At 39.8% G+C, this 16,328-nt stretch overlaps 1 protein-coding gene across 3 annotated transcripts in view; it reads left to right on the forward strand.

The window, feature by feature from the left end:
• The first annotated feature begins 9,400 nt into the window (after positions 1-9,400).
• MTA3 (metastasis associated 1 family member 3) overlaps positions 9,401-16,328 on the forward strand; it is a 133,645-nt gene continuing 126,717 nt past the window's right edge. For 2 of the 3 annotated variants that reach the window (XM_027750298.2, XM_027750300.2), the window contains exons 1-3: positions 9,401-9,518; positions 11,568-11,635; positions 13,464-13,557. In XM_027750298.2, the coding sequence (XP_027606099.2) occupies positions 9,491-9,518; positions 11,568-11,635; positions 13,464-13,557 (190 nt within the window). In that variant the 5' untranslated portion in view covers positions 9,401-9,490. Of the gene's footprint in view, positions 9,519-10,509; positions 10,584-11,567; positions 11,636-13,463; positions 13,558-16,328 lie in introns of those variants that run through there. The other variant, XM_039386972.1, reaches the window with a different exon arrangement.

The following is a 16,328-nucleotide window of genomic DNA, read 5'->3' on the forward strand; positions in this document are numbered from 1 at the left end:
AATACTTTTGTATTGCTAATAATGATGGTCTGTCTAATATTCCAGTATTTTCTTTGTTTAAGTAATTTTAGATAATAAATTGCATTGAAGGGAATATGTGCTGCAGAAATTGTGACAATTTAGGGCAACTGCCTCAAGAGACAGATGTTCTCAGTAACAGAACAATTATTTCCTATGTACAAGTTGCTTGGTACAACTGCAGGCATTAGGTCCTTTGCCTGTTTTGTTGATGGAAAAGCAATCCTCTGTGTCTTCTACAACAAAGTAATTCCATAGTAAAAAAGAAAAGAACTCTTGGGTTCCTTAAACCTCACAGGGCAAATTTCAATCTAGTAAGAACTTTTACTGCCAAGTTATAGACCTTGGAACAGGGGCTGATAATGGAAATAGTGATGGAGAAAATTTTAGAGTTATGAATGGTGGCATGATGGATTCTCTGTGCCTTGAAGTTTTGCACTTGGAGGGGATTGCAAGACCGGTGTATCTGATAAAGCAGCATTACATTTTGCTATTCAGAAGGAATAGCAAACAGACTCCAACAGAAAGTGAATACAAAATACCAGAAGGATCATGAAGAACTGTAGTTACTTTTGTCCTCTTTGGTGGGGAAATAATTTTGATGAATAAGACAGGTGAATAAGGTGTAGATGAATAAGAAAGATACTCTGAATGAGAATTTGTCCCGTAAAAAAAAAAAAAAAGAGAGGCTTAAACTACAATGTAATACTCTCATTTTTACATTTCAATGTATGAGGAAAAGTGTAAAAGGCCTTTCCAAATGATGGGTCCTTTAAGTCATGATTACTATTAAGCAGTGTACCTCTTCAAATTTTAAAGGTAGAACTAACATAACATATTCAATGTTTTATAGATTGCATCAAGCTTACTAAAGAGCAAGATAAGAGCTAAGAAGAGCTAGGGTAAAATGTCAGATTAAGTAGTGTAAAGTCCATGGAGTCCCTCCTACACAAGGCAACGCTATGCCCTTGCCCAGGCACCTTCTCCTCCAGCTTTGGGATAACAGATCACTCTGCTATATTCAGTCATTTGTTATTTTCTTTTCTAAACAGGAAAGATTGATAGCAAAACATACAGTAACTCATGTTCAGAAGAAAATATTCATCAAACAATCATAAATAACCTTCTTCATCCCAAAATGTTGGATAACTACCCAAGAAGACCCAATCAAAACATGAATTCTTAAAATATTCATTAAAAATGTTATATACTGAAAGGCTTGACAGTCACTATGGCTAGGATATTTTTATTGCAATTTTCCCCTACCTGTCAGTGTGTACTATTTTCAACTGATTTAATGGAGAAGTCCCTAGGGAACTGATGTTATGAATAATTATGAGAACTTACACAGTAGTCTCCAGCACGGAAAAGTTGGAGGGCATTCTACCTGTACTCTATGTTATGTATCATCTGGTTGATGTCCATGAAAGCAGATGGCATTCAGTATTTGTTAGAACTGAGCCCTACAGTCATGGCTTGGATGTTGACCACTACTTATTTATGGACCCAGACAGTCCTCAAAGGGATATGAGTCTTCATTTGGGAAGAAATCCAGAACTTTTGGAATCAGATCTGAGAAGCATGCATGAGCAGGCTTCTTCTGTCTCAGAGTATATGTGATTTAGTGGTATGAGCTGTGTTTATTTTCTCTGTGATGTCTTCTGGGCATAGCACATACACAAATGTTTGTACTTTGATTTGGCTGCTGGTGGTTATTCTGGTGAAGTTCAGGAACTGGCTTCAGTGAAAACAGTCCTGGATTTCTTGCTGACTATGGTTGGGCTTTTTTGATTTGTGGTCTGTTTGGATGGGATTTTTTTGGTTTGGTGTGGTTTGGGTTTTTTGGGGGGTTGTTTTTCTTTGTTTGTTTTTTTGTTTTGTTTTGGGGTTTTGTGGTTTCTTGTTTGTTTGTTTGGGCATTTTGTTTGGGGTTTTTGTATTTTTTTGTGGGGTTTTTTGGTTTTTTTTTGTTGTTGTTGTTGGAGGGGGTTGTTGTGTGTTTTTTATTTCTGTGGGTATGCATTACTTTAAAAACTTTTACAGATCCCTAAAGAGGAAGTAGCTGTAACAGTATTAAAGGGGGTTATTCCAGTATCAATTATTCTTGTGTTTAGAAGAAAAGGAAAACAAGCACACTGTGTGCATGTGAGCCCATGATTCCTTCCTGCTTTCTATCACATGACTCTTTTTAGGAATTTTTAAATTCTGTCCCAAAGCAGAACTTGCAGGATGGACCCTGAAGAATTTTCAGAGTTGTATGGCAGAACCATTGGATTGAGGAATCTAGGATTTTTCAAAGAGCATACTATAAGAAATGCTTCTTTGGTCATATTCTTCCTGAAGAGCAAGAACTGGCCTTTTACCCTAGCAGTTCTCCCCATTGCTGATTCCCTATATCAGAGTAGTTGGTTGGATAGCTTTGAGGAAGATGGTGAAATGAAAACATACAGTTTTGATTCTGTGTGTTTGTTAGTCTCAGCTAAGTGTTGTACTCTTGCCTCCCATAGGAACTTCATAAGGAGGAGAGGGCTGATGCACCCTGGTTTTTTTGTTTATATTGAAATATAAATGATAAGAACAACTTGCTTGTAAGGGTTTAAAATATTCTTTTGTATTCTAGATGATATTGTAGAATATTAAAACTCAGATACTTTCAGACTGTTGATCTTGGGTATCCAGATTCTATGGGTTTTCATCCCTAGCTGTAACACAAACTGCAAAAGGGTTTAGTTGCAGAGGTTAAAGAATAGTGAAAGGCTCATCTGATAAATGGATGTGAGGACTGTAGTCAAAAAGTCTGCCAGAGGGAAAGTAAAACTTGTCAGACTGCACGTGGACATGACACATTTATCAGATGGCAAAATTGGCATCTGCCTTTCGTACAAAGAAGAGACTTAATTGCAATAGTGGGGAGATTTTTACTGGATGTGGATTTTTCAGAAGCAGGTAATCTGTTCAGAGTTTTGGTTTGGTTTTTTTTTTTGTTTGTGCCTGTTTGGTACAAACAGCCAAATTTGACACAAATTTGCCTATTGTTTTGTCTATTTTAGCACACACAGCCATTATTAAAGAACTTGCAGGACCTACTCAGTTAGGTTCCTTGCTGTAGAAAATATGTAAAATCTACCATTCCCTTGCTATATGGGGGGAATACTCGTGGTATTCTGAGTGCACAAGTGTTCTCCATCAGTCCGTTGTGTGCTAAGTGGAAGGGGATTTTCAAGCTGTTTATTTCTTCTTGCCAAGCATAACACATAGCTGATTTAAAACAAACAAATCCCAAACAACAACAAAAACCATGCCAGCCTGGCCACCAAGGAGACTCTAGTTCTTGCAATATTTCTTGTGTTACTACCTATTGCTTTGTGTAGTAACTCTGCCTGCAGTAATCTGGCTACCTAGAAGTACATCACTTGTTCTTTCCATTCATTCCAAGAAAATGCTTCATGAGCTTCACTGGCTTCAGAAAGGGATTTGATTGCCTCTAGGTAAAAGACTTGCTTAAAAGCGACTGCCAATACTTTCCAAAATAACAGCACTACTGCCATTGTGCTGTTGCTCTTCATTGCTATTACCCAGATTGATTTTTGGAAGTAAGTCATCTAGTCAGAAGCTATCTAATCAGGCAGGCAAACTGGCCTCCTTTGTCATACCACCTGTTGTTAGAAAGAAAGGTCACTTGAACACAAAGTTAAACTCACTGTGTATAAGCAGGCATGATGTCCTTGATTTAGGAGGAAGGTGTGTGCATTACAGCACTGATAAATATGTCCCTGAAATGCATCCAGCCTGAATTCAGAAGTGAAGTTCCTCCTACCAACAGAACAATGAATGATTGTCTTCTTGCTGCACTGACCTGGAGACTTGCTACCTGCATAAAGAAATTGTTCTGATTTTCAAAACTAGAGGTACAACCTTTAGTACCTGAGAATTTCAGGTCAAAAGTGTCTGTAATGGAAACACCAGGCAGTATTTAGGGACATGGTAAGGCACTAAGCATACATATGTTCAGTAAGTTGTGCTTTGGTGTTGCTTGCCTGAGATCATTCAAGCCCCAGAAAATCTGAACTGAACAGATGCTGAGCCCTTGACTTAAATTAATTCTGCTCAGATGAATGTACTGTACTCTACTTAAATAGGTGTCATTAAGCACCTTTCACAGCTCTTTAGCAGGTGTTAAGCACAAAAAATAGATCAGTTGAGAGAAAGGGAGAGATAAAGAGTAAATTCAGTGCAGGGTGTTTAATATCTATCTAGTATTGTGTTGAAGCCCCAAATGGCTTCATTTTGGAGTGCTGCAGATGTATCCAACACTCCATTGTGCTTCTAACTGCTCTGATTCACAGTCTTGTCTACGACAAAGATAACAAAGGTATATAATGGTCTTGATTTAGCCTCACTGGAGTCAACCACAAAATTCACATTGACTTTAACAGAAACTAGACATGAACCTAAGTCTTCTCTAAAACTGGCAAACAGAATGGTGCACAAAACTGAATCCTAGAGCTGCAGGCTTTTTCCCCGTTAGGATGTGAGCTGCAAAGTAAATTGGTAGGTATAGTAAAAGCTCTAGATTGGTAAATTTATTTATTTATTTTTAACTCTGAGTAGAAAAATAAGATTTTTACTCTCTTACTGAGAAGACTGTTATCAAAAACAGAATTATGCCTCTGGAGTGGAAGAAATGCATTTCTTGCCTATCTAGCCTTTAGTAGAAGAAGAATAATAAACACTATTTCACCATCCCTTCCTCCCTCTCTCCATCAAACCTATAGTACTATTCCCATTGCAATGGAGTGGTTTTCATTAAAGCAAATTCAGTCATAACAAGACCAGTACCTATAGGTCCAGATCTGACTTATTTTGTACAAAAAAAAAAAAGACCTTGATTCAATTGTATGATTAATGGGAAATGAAATTATGTATGGTGTCAAAGCAGTGCCGTATGGTAGGCTATAGCACCAATCTATATAGCAGTATGATAGTTATTGAAAAACCATTACCCAATATCTGTTTTTAACTACCCTGTCAATTAATAACTTGTTGCCAACCATAAGCACCATTTTTGTCTGCACGTTGATTTAGTGGTATTCCTATGACTTTAAGGTTTGGATTGAACATCTAAATCTGCAGACTACTAATAATTCGGCAATTAGCTTTAAGCTATTGTTTAAATCATATTTAATGAAAATAGCGATATATTTAGCTAAGAGTCTCTTGAGAAATCTGACTCATAGAGTCAATAAAAAAGCCAACGTTATTTCTGATGCCAAGAGAAGATGATTTCCTTTAGTGAGAGAGTTGGGATTTTTTTTCTGATTTATAAAGAAGTTGATATGGAAGCATCTATTAGAGATTGCAGCTAGTTTCTGCTTTGTAGAGGCAGCTAAAAGTTTCTATTGCTTATGATAATAAACACTGATTTTTGTATTCCTGTAAATTAACACCCCCCCCTTTATATAATGTTTGTTGCAAAATGGAAGTTATCCAAGTTTTTTAATAAATATAATCATGAGTATTGACATGGAAAATAATTTTCTTCTGTGATTAATTAAGTGACACCAGTACGAATTTTGTTTCTGCTACAAATTCATTAATGAAGTTTTGCAAGCTATGGTGTGTCTTTGCATTGGTAAAAAAGAAGTGCATGTACTTTTAGCTGCCTCTAAGCCAGACCATTTGTGAACTCCTTTGTATTTTTTTTTTTTTTAACTCTTTGCATGGATTATGTGCATGCAGATGGTTTATTTGTTGTAGGAAAGTTTTACTAGCAAGGGAGTCACATTCTCTGGCATGAACTCATAAACTTGAACTGTCGAATGTTTTCTGTGCTTCCAAATTACCTGTGCCAAAAAAACACCTAAACACTCAGCCACTCTGAGTTAGGCAGGTTCCATAGCTGTGACCCAAGGATGGGAAAGGCCTTTTCCTTTCTGTTGCATTAGCATGAGGGTGAGTCTCTATGAAAGCTCCACAGGAAGATGAACATCTTTTATTAAGGTTCAAGCAACTCTCTTCTTCAACGTTTTTGTTGATTTCAGTAAGATGTTTCTACCTGTACGATCCTGAAGTATTTTGATCTGGAACACACCTCTATCAATATATTTTACTTTAGTCCTCTAGACCATCAGTATAATCATTTAGCAAGTAACTTTTTAAGATTTGTCTTCAGTAGTGGTGAATTTTATGAATAATCTTATAGGTTGGATTTTTTTTGGTGACGGAGTATTTGGTGTTGGTTAGATTCAGGCTTTTTGAAATTAAGGAACTCTTGAAATTGGGAACTGATAAAATTAAGTTCTCTGGATACAAAACAGGATGTTGTACAACAGCTGCAAGGGAAAGTCTCTTTTTCTGCCACTTTATGTAGTGATAAAGTTGTCAGAGCTTTCTGAAAGCTTCATTTTGGCTCTACAATAGTGGGAAAAGCGCATCAGTGGTGAGGAACTTTTATTTGATGCAGGAATTCCTTAGGATTTATCCTAAACCTCTAAACTACTGTGAACAGCCAGAGTTCTGCTATTGACTCAATGCAACTCATGGTGTCTGAAAAGCAACAGAGAATCAAAAATGAAAATTCAGGACTAAATTATCTGATAGCAGACTCCCATACCTTTGTCCAACTAATTCCACATATAAGAAAGAAATCTTAAATTGCCTTTGAAGAAAAAGTGAAGCTTTTTGTATTATCTCTACTAAAAAAATATTTCATCATTACATTTTTTAAAAATAAGTTACGAAAATTGCATAGCTCCAGTCAGCTTAATGGGTATTTAATAGATATGATTTAGATGCATCTGATGATGCTAAAGTGAAAAAGCCAATAAAGAGAGTGCAGCCTGGATAAGTCAATAGACACTGTGTTCAGAATGCCATGAAAGGTTTTCAGGCATCTCTGCTCTCAGTGCTTCATCTCCATCTCCTTCAGGATTGCTGATCTAGCTTACCATGGAGGCAGTTGGTCGGCCTGGACCTCAGAATTGGTCTGTGTTTTAAAACGATCCTTTTTACACTCCATTCTTTTCTTCTTGGCTATTCTTTGAAGGATTATGAGGAGGAATGATGGGCTGCTCAGGATGGTACAACAAAGTTGTGGAATGAAGTTCTCAGGTAACTTGTGTTTCTAACAGAAATAATCTATTTTGCAACTTTAATTAAGTTGCTACAGAAATGTGCTTTCTTTCGAACAACACGAGTAATCTTAGTCTGTAGCTAAATACAGTTCATTTACCACGTTAAGACAAAGCTCTTACCTGAATCTTTTGTTCTCAACAGTCCTGTGGTTGAAACAAGAGTTTTCCATTGTATTTAATCTAGAAAAATGAAGATGTTTACGTAACTTTAATTTTTCCCATTCTGTACACCGAGGGAGCTCTGAAAATAAACTGTATCCAGCCTTTTGTATTTGTTACACCAAAGTAAAATGTACTGCCAGTCCTGTTACTCTGTATCCACTAGCCAGCTGTGCCCACTCCCAAAGCAGTGACTTTGAACTATGGAAATACAGCAGGACGTCAGGTTGTGCTATTGGTGACTATACAACCCATGTCACTGTGAACAAGAAGTGATTCAGTACTAAGGCATATAAACACCATTCTTTATTTAGCTGTGATGCATGCTTTAGTCAGGCAACTGTAAATAAAGGTGGTTTTCATGCTATTTTCTTACTGTTTGTCTTACTATTATTAGGCTGTCCACCTGAAAGGGCAGGATGGGAACATCGGCTTTCCTGGGCTGCTCTCCTATGTTCTGTCTCTTCAGGAGCTGCCTTCCTTTTCCATAGGCCATGCCTTCAGTTGGTGGAAGCAACGGTCTATCTAAATCCCCTCCTTACTGGATGAGGATACATTGTAAACTTCAAAGTGTGGGAATTTCCCTAATGTTGAAGTGCAGACTTAAGATGAAGAAAAAAGAGCTTGGAGGCATTTTGTTTAATTGATAATGACTGTGACAAATGTACTATTTAATTTAACTGTTCTCTTGCCTTGAAAATTTAACCCGTTTCATTTACCCAAGCAGCAAACCAGAAGAGTTAAATAACATCCCAGGTCTCTGCGAAGGTCGTGTGGTTGTACCTCTGGAAATAACCAGCCGAACAGAGTTGGTACTTCTCAAGGAGTTTTTGTGGACTTTATTTTCAGCTCAGATGTTGTCATCAGGAGACAAAACAGAGGAAAATTCCCCTCTTCTCCTTTCAATGCTTGAATGTGTTGCCGTTTATTAAAGAAGACTAAATCACTGTAGCACATGCCTGCTTTGTGTGTTTCAGGAATTTGGTACTCAGTTGCCTCTTTGACACAAAGTGGTCACTTGGGAAATTAAAACTGTCCTAAAAGTAGACGAAATCTTAACTTGATAGTCCCAGATTTGCTTAAAGGGTGAAGGGAAGAAAGGATATGATCATTTGAAACACCAGGGAAGATCATCTTTCTTCCAATCAATGTGTTTCCTTGCAGCTCAGGATGAAGTGAAATGTTAGCTTGCTAATGCTCAAGCTACACACATAAATATCCAGGACATGAAACAAAATAAATCATCCCCTTCCTTGCAGGAAGATGATAACAAGCGTTTCTCTCCCAAGGAAGCATTCCACAGCAGGATCAATTTGTTTGTAAAGTGCATGGATTGTTTGTGATGGTGTGAACTTTGTATAAACACAGGGAAATGGCTCCGTGTTACATCAATATTGATGTTTTTGAAGTATCCCTCTCATCGGATGATTTGTAAGCATCTCCTTCAACGCCTCCTGACTCCGAGGAGAGCTGCTAGATTTATCTTTATTCTGCCGTAAAGGCTTTCTGCTGCCTGTTGCGAGCAAGCTGCCTTCTCCGACCGGCGGAGAGCTCAGAGAGGGCTGGGGCCGCCAGAGCCGCCCGCGGGACCCGCTCCGGGGGCGAACAAAGAGGCCGCCAAACGCATCACCAACAGGTGCTGCGCAAGAAACAAACTTTCTTCGGGGATATTACCGAGAGTTGCCTGTGGATAAAGGTCCCTCGGCGGCGCCGGGGGAGAGGCAACCACCACCAAACCCCCCTCCCTCCCGAAAACCAACTCAGTGAGGAGAGGGACAAAGCGGCGGGAGCCGGTGGGACGTGGCGGGCTTTGGGCACGGCGGACAGCCCGGGCTCGGCGGGGAGCGGGGCAGGGGGGCCGCGCACCCACACCCGCACCTCCCCCGGCGCCGCCGGGCCCGGCCCCACCCCACCTGCGGCCCGGCCCTGCCCGGACCCGCCCCGGGGCCGGTGCGCGGGGGGGCGGCGGGGGCGGCCGTTTAACCCCTTCCCCGCCGGCGGCTCCAGAAGCGGCGGCCGCGGCCCCGTGGGGCGCTGTGTCCTGCGCCGGGCGCGGAGGGGTGGCGGCGCAGGGAGGGGGCGAGCGCGGCGCGGGGGGGCGGCGGCGGGAGCCGCTCCCTCCTTGCCCAGCCCGGCCCGGCAGAGGCGGCGGGAGGAGGAGGGCGGCGCAGAGCGCAGACATGGCGGCCAACATGTACCGAGTGGGAGGTATGTGGGGACACGGCGGCGCCCGGCCCGAGCCCCCCGCGCTGCTGCCGGGCGGAGAGCGGCGCCCCGGCCCCTCGAGTGCCGCGGCCCCCAGCGGGGCGGCCGGGCCCGGCTCAGGGCGGCGGGAGGCGGCAGCCGGTCCCGGCAAAGGGGCCGCCGGGCCCTCCGCGGGGCGGGGGGGAGGACGCAGGTTCCTCCCCCGCCGGCCCCGTGTGCCGGGTGGGAGCCCGGCCCCCGCCGCCGAAGAGAAGGGCAGCGCCGCCCTCCGCGGGGATGGGGGGAGCGGCGCCTCCGGCTCACAGCCCCCGCACCGCGGGCCGGGCACGGCCGCCCTTCGCGCCTCGCCTCCTTCCCCGGCGGGCAGCGGAGGGGCCGCCGGTCGGGCCCGGGCGAGGGGCCGCCCGCCGGGGCCGTGTGTCCCCGGCCCTGTCCCGGCGCGGCCTGGCGGGCCCGGGCGGTGCGGGACTGCGGGCGGCGCCCACGCCGGGGGACGCTTCCCTCCGCGGCGCTCCCCGGCCCCCGCGCCCTCCCTCCGGCCGCAGAGTTTCTCCGCGCCTTCCTTGGTGTGCTGGGGATAAATAATTAATCCGGCTGTGTAGCCGGGAGATTTCTGTCAGCTTCCCTGCTCACCAACGTGACCCCTGAGAAGTGCGCTGATACGTGACTGCTTGGCACAGGGCGAAGGCCGGGGGGGTTGGGGGTGGGCATTTAGGCGGTGAACAACAGGGCGAACATTTGTCTCCCCACCCCCAGCCTATCGAAATTGACACGGATAAGTTTCCAGCGTGGCAATGTGCCGAGCGCTGTGGCTCAGGTGCACCGCTCAAGTTAGGTATGCAATGTTGGGTACCCAGAAATGGCTTTATTTCTTGGTCTCTCGACAGCCAGAACTGAGACTGAAGATGCGTGGAAATGAGGGGTGATAGTAGTTTAAATCTCTTTCTGCTGATGTTTTCAGATGTGCTGATACGTCCATAAATCTTCCATCTGCCTACTCCCTCATTAGGGCATTTAGATTGTAGTCTCATCAGCCTTTACTCAAGAAAGTAACCTTTCTCTGGGCAGGTAACAGAATTTTCCTCTAAGGTCATCAATTCTCGTTTTTTTCGTTGTAATCTTAATAAGTAATTGTGAACAACATCCAGAGATCATATTCTTTCATTAGAGGTACAGGAGCTACCTGAAGCTCTGTTGCTTTGTAATGCAGCGTTGAAGCATTGCAGAAGAGTTTTTTACATCATTATAGTTCCTCCTCTAATTTTTAAAAGTAAAGACTGCGAGGTGCGTGGTGCACGAAGTCCAATATCAAATTTAAAGTGTGGTTGGCACTTGATGGATACTTTTTCAATTGACAAAAACAAGTTTTCAGAAAATTTTCAAAGGAAATGTGCTGCATGTTAATTCTTTGCATGTTACGTGGGAACCGCTTTCAGGATACGAGTAGACTTCCATACACTCTATGCAAATATTTTTGAATGAATGATGCTGGAAGAGATTTTGTCCTGGAAGATCCTTACTAATCTCCTGGTTATTGCTGCTTAATATAGTTTGCGTCTTACTTACAGATATGACAACAAAAGCAAGGATTGTAAAACGTACATTACTCATTTGGACAACTGTACTGCCAGAGCATCTGATAATAAATGTGAGGTGGCAATTGTACAGAAATATCTATCTCTGTAATATAGAAACTCACTAAAGCGCTCAATTCTTAAATCTTCCCTAATCGATTATGAGAAACTGCCGCTTCTGTATCAAGATTTATGAAGTGTGTGGATTACTGAATTACAATGTAAGCTTCAACACTAGGCATTTAACTTTTTTCCCAGCATGATTGTTAAAGCCTGTGTAGTGCAGTTATAACCAGAATTTAGGAACAAATTATGTTAAATCTCAGCATAGAAATACTTCACTTTCTTAACGTTCTTGAAGACATCTCAGCCCTTTGAGGGCTTCTAGATTTAGAATAAAAGTTTTGCACTAATAATGATATACTTTTGCGTATTGTTTTTTGGTATTTCAGCAACTTTGACTTTTTTTTCATTGCAGATTATGTTTATTTTGAAAATTCTTCCAGCAATCCATATCTCATTAGAAGAATTGAAGAACTTAACAAGGTACACAAATATCTAGAATTCTTTCTTAAGCTTTGACAACAATCAGTGCACTTGTCAAAACCTGAGAATTATTTCTATCCCATAAGATTTTTATTGTGGTAGGATTTTCTGGTTTGTTTGTGTGTTTTGTTTGTTTGTGTTGTTGGTGTTTTTTTCTTCTTTGAGATTTGCTATGTGTGTTGTGTACGTTTCAGCTACTGAAATCTTGCTGTGTGATATCCTGTCACGCTGCCCTGTTATCTAAGGAAACACCCAGCTGATCCTTCCTGGTGAACAGGATTACTCTGCTATAAAAATTTTCAAACGAATTCTCTGGATGATGATGACACTGTGAATCCATCTGGAATGACAGTGATCATGTCATATGTCTGCTTTTAGATATACGTGTAAAAGAGCTGGAAGGTATCAGTGAGACTTTGCAGTGATCAAATAACAGAATATGTGACTTCTGTGGCTGTTTATTGCTCTGTGCATTGGCAGCTGTGAATGAAGGATGGGCTTTTGAATAGAGGTATAGACTGTTTTCTTTGTCTTCATCCTGGGTGTATTTTCCTGAAGAATGGAGGCTTTCTACACTGTCATCCTGGGGAAAGCATGATTATTTTTCTTCTCTGTTATACTACTAAGAACAGTGTGGGATTTTTATTTTATTTTATTTTTTTTGTTAGCATGGCATATTTTTACTGTTCCCTCCAAACTTACTGATGCATTACATCAAAAGTTACTAATCAAAATGCCCTTCCTGATGTAAATAATGATAAATATATCCTTTTTTTCTCCCGGTGGTTAGAAAGTAAATTAAAAAAATTGGTGATCTGCAAATGGTTTTCTTATTATTAATGGAACATAAAACTACTCCATAGCAGACATCAACCACTTTACCTGTTAGTGCTGTCCAACACGACATCCACTGAACTTGTGCATGGCAAATCACTCTGGATTTTTATTGGAGAAGAATATTTTTTTATTTACAGTAATTGAAGTGATCCCAATCATGTTCTGAATGTAATGTTTATTATCCTTAAACTGCACATAATTTAATCTTGCTCGTGCAGGCTGGAGCAGAGTCATGTATTGATTTCCCCCCCCACCCCCAAGACAGTTTGGAGGATGTAGTCCAGCTGTCTTAAATGTGAATGTTTTACTTTCATGTGTTAAAGGTATTGAGCAAATGTGATATTATGCAAACATATAATTAAATGGTTTGGTTACTGTTCTACAAGGGATAAGAGGCTTGGGGGGTTTTTTGTTTGGCTGGTTTTTTTGTAAGAAACTTAATTAAAACATTATACTTTTCAGTTTTAAATAAGTAACTGAAGGTAATAAACTAATTTTATGCTTTTCATAATGAGAAAGAGGGTACAGTTCTTCAAATATTAGTAAATTCTTTACATTATCAGGCTAAAAGGCTGTAGTGACTTTTTCAAATAAACCATGTTATATTCAATATGATTTTGAAAAAGAATACCAGAATACTTTGAAATTTACATTTCTGTCTAAAGCTGTCTTGCAAAGAACTGTTCACAAGCTTCTAATATTTCTTAAGGATTCTTATGTAAGCATGATACTGGCATTACACCTCTGAACAGCTGAATAATATATAAATTCTGAGGACTAAATAATTATAGTTAATCCTGTTGTCTGATCTGAAACTGGTATTGGCTTCTGTCAGGAAGTTTTTAGTTATTGGCGTACTTCTGTTGATTTCAGCCTGACTAATCATGTGAGAACTACTGATATGAGGGAAAATCCCAAGCAGAGAGCATTTAATTTGTATTACTCAGCTGAGGAGGGATACATTCTGACTTGATTTATCTTTCTTTTGTAGACTGCCAATGGAAATGTGGAAGCAAAAGTGGTGTGTTTTTACAGGCGAAGAGATATTTCTAACAGCCTTATAATGCTTGCAGATAAGCATGCTAGTAAGTAGATTGTGTAGGGCAATTTTTCTTTCTATCACAGCCTGTTTGATTTCTACAGCTGCTTAAAATTGCATTTCTTTGGCATGTGAAATATATATTTATATTAGGCATTAATTAATATCCAGTTAGGTGCTTAGCATTATCTGATACTGGCCCTGCTCCTAGCAATTGCTTCTGGGAATTAAGTTAAGCTGTATTAGTGTGACTGAAACTGTTCATTTGAGAAAAAAAAAAAAAGAATATATAAAAAGAATATATTTTTTCAGCTGGAAGATACAGCTGTATTTCTTTTTTTTCATGTCAAAAGTAGTGCTTGGTTGTAAGTCAGTTTAAGCTTAAGAGCATTTGTAAGGATTTGATTTGGCTTTTTTGAGTTAGACATAAACATGTATTGCATAATGCAAAGAATGAAATATATCACTGAAGACTGTAAAATAGCTATTATTTGCTTTTATGCTAAATGTATATATTAGTCAGAAAAGTAGTATTAAGCATCATATAATTGGTTTTTTTTTTTCAGGAAAACAAGTGCTAATAGGTGAAGAAAGCCCCATTGTTGTCATGAACCTAACTTTTTTTAGTAGCTGCCATTTGGTTTACAAGTGAAATAGAATATTGTTCCATAATTTTATAGTGAAAATGTAATTCTGAAGACAAAAGCAGAACATAAAATCTGAGATGTTTGAGAAAAGTTTTGTGGAATTTATTTGTAAAATGCTGCAACCATTTTTGTAAGTAACTGAAGTGTGAAGTATGTCAACATCCAGAAGATTTCTTCCCATATACTGTTAAATAACATTTTGCTTATAAATGATACTTGAGTTTTCAAAATTAATCAGCGAATAAGCTATGTAGGGATTATAAATCTGTAATTCATCAGGATGATTCTCTTGAAAGACATTACCTAATGCCAACTTCTATGTGCAGATATATGATGGAGTAATTAGGCACTTTAAAAAATACCTCACAATTTGTTTAATGTCAGCTTCTGGTAATCTTGCTCATACAGGCACGGTTAGTAAAGAGAAATAGTCAACTTTTGGCTTTTGTTTTATTCTTTCATTGATCCTAGAGAAGTGGAGGTGATTTGAGTATGTAGTACTAGCTTGGGTTTTAAAGAAAGAAAATACATCTTACTTATGCTCTAATGGAATGATTTAATGTTTTTCCAATACAGTTGGCCACACTTTATAGTTGTTGGTGACCTATTTTATGGTCATCACCTCCTGCAGTCATTACAGTCTTTTGAGTTTTTCCATCTGAATTGTATAGAAATACAGAACTTTTGGTGAGCTTCAGTAAACTTTCCAGCTCATTTTTTTGTTTTTCTTTTCTAATGGAGAGGGCAAGAAAGGATTAAAAGGATAACAATTTTACGGGAAATGCACTTTTTTTTTTTAGTTTAATTTTTAAAACATGAATCTTGTACATTTCTTTTTCTTTTGTCAGCTTATTGTTTAGAAAAGGGTGTGTTAGTCCTGTGGGCATCATTCGATCTGGAAAAGCGAATAAGATTTTTCTATTTCCTTTGTGAGTTTGCCATTTTGTCAGCACTTTGATATAAAGGACTTGTTGACGGTCTGTTGCTCTTCTACTATAGCGTACTAGGGGTTTGTTGGTGTCACTAGAAGTACCATGGAATCTTCTGTCGTGTGTTCTCTGTTGAGATTCTCTTGCTGTTTTCTAGCAAGAAAATAGAAATGGAGTTTCCAGCTGGTTCAACAAGTATCCTTAGAATGCCTCTGTCTACAGGTTATAAGTCATCTAACCCGATGTTCTTATGAATTAAGTTTCTCTGTGGATGTTTTCTCTGGACACAGTGTTTTGTTTTTTTTTTCCTGACCAATCTATGGAATCTGTTCTGCTACGTAATCTTCCCAGATACTTGTTACAGGGGGCAGCACATAGCTTATATCTTTGTACAGCTCATACAGCAGATGTAGTTAAATGTCAGATCAATTTAAATGCTTTGATTCTGGAATACCACAGTGTTCTGTTTAAAAATATGATGTATGTAAACAAAATATTTGTATATGTTTTGGAAATGTTCTGTGTAGCTAAACATGTTGATGCTACAACACTTCTACCTGGTTTGATATAAAATAAATGCTAAAAGATACGAGTTTTTTAAGGAATGGAAATGCTAGTTCAGTCACTGATTTCTCCTGTGTACCTGTCTAGAGAAGTCTTTTAAGTATAAGATCTGCTTGATCTTTTCTAATGATATTTTATATTGTTAGCAATTCTTTTTTTCTTTATGATCGAGAAAACTGTCCTGAGTTACTCACTTCTCAAGACTTTGTCAGGTGGGGATTGAGTTTTTTTTGTCCCATTTAATGAAAGAAGAAAATAGCTTTGTAAGAAAATATTTTGAATTTTAAGAAGAAATTTTCAATAACTTGAAAAAGCTTCAAAGCTATTTGAAAGAATGTTTGGGAAAAATGGAATGAAGTTGATCTCTGACTCTATCACTGGTAGAGTCAGTATACTCTTTCTGTGGTTTAGGGGGGGGGAAATTGAGTTTTCCTTAGGCCATCCTAAGATACTCAGGTACCAGAGGAGTTTCTTTGATTTTTAGAGATGTCACTATTCTGTGAGAAAACTGTATTGCCTTCCTTTTTTCTCTGGTGTTTCTGGTGGAACTTAATTAAGGAAATTTTTATTTGTCTACTGGCATCATCTATGACATCAGTCTAGATCTAGGAATAGTTCTAGAAGCTGACTGTAGCCACTGAAGTCCACGGGTTTGGAATGTTTAAGGGTCACTTGAG

Source organism: Pipra filicauda, unplaced genomic scaffold (assembly GCF_003945595.2).
Source record: "Pipra filicauda isolate LSUMZ 115617 unplaced genomic scaffold, ASM394559v2 scaffold51_size4534324_pilon, whole genome shotgun sequence".
Lineage (NCBI taxonomy): Eukaryota > Metazoa > Chordata > Aves > Passeriformes > Pipridae > Pipra > Pipra filicauda.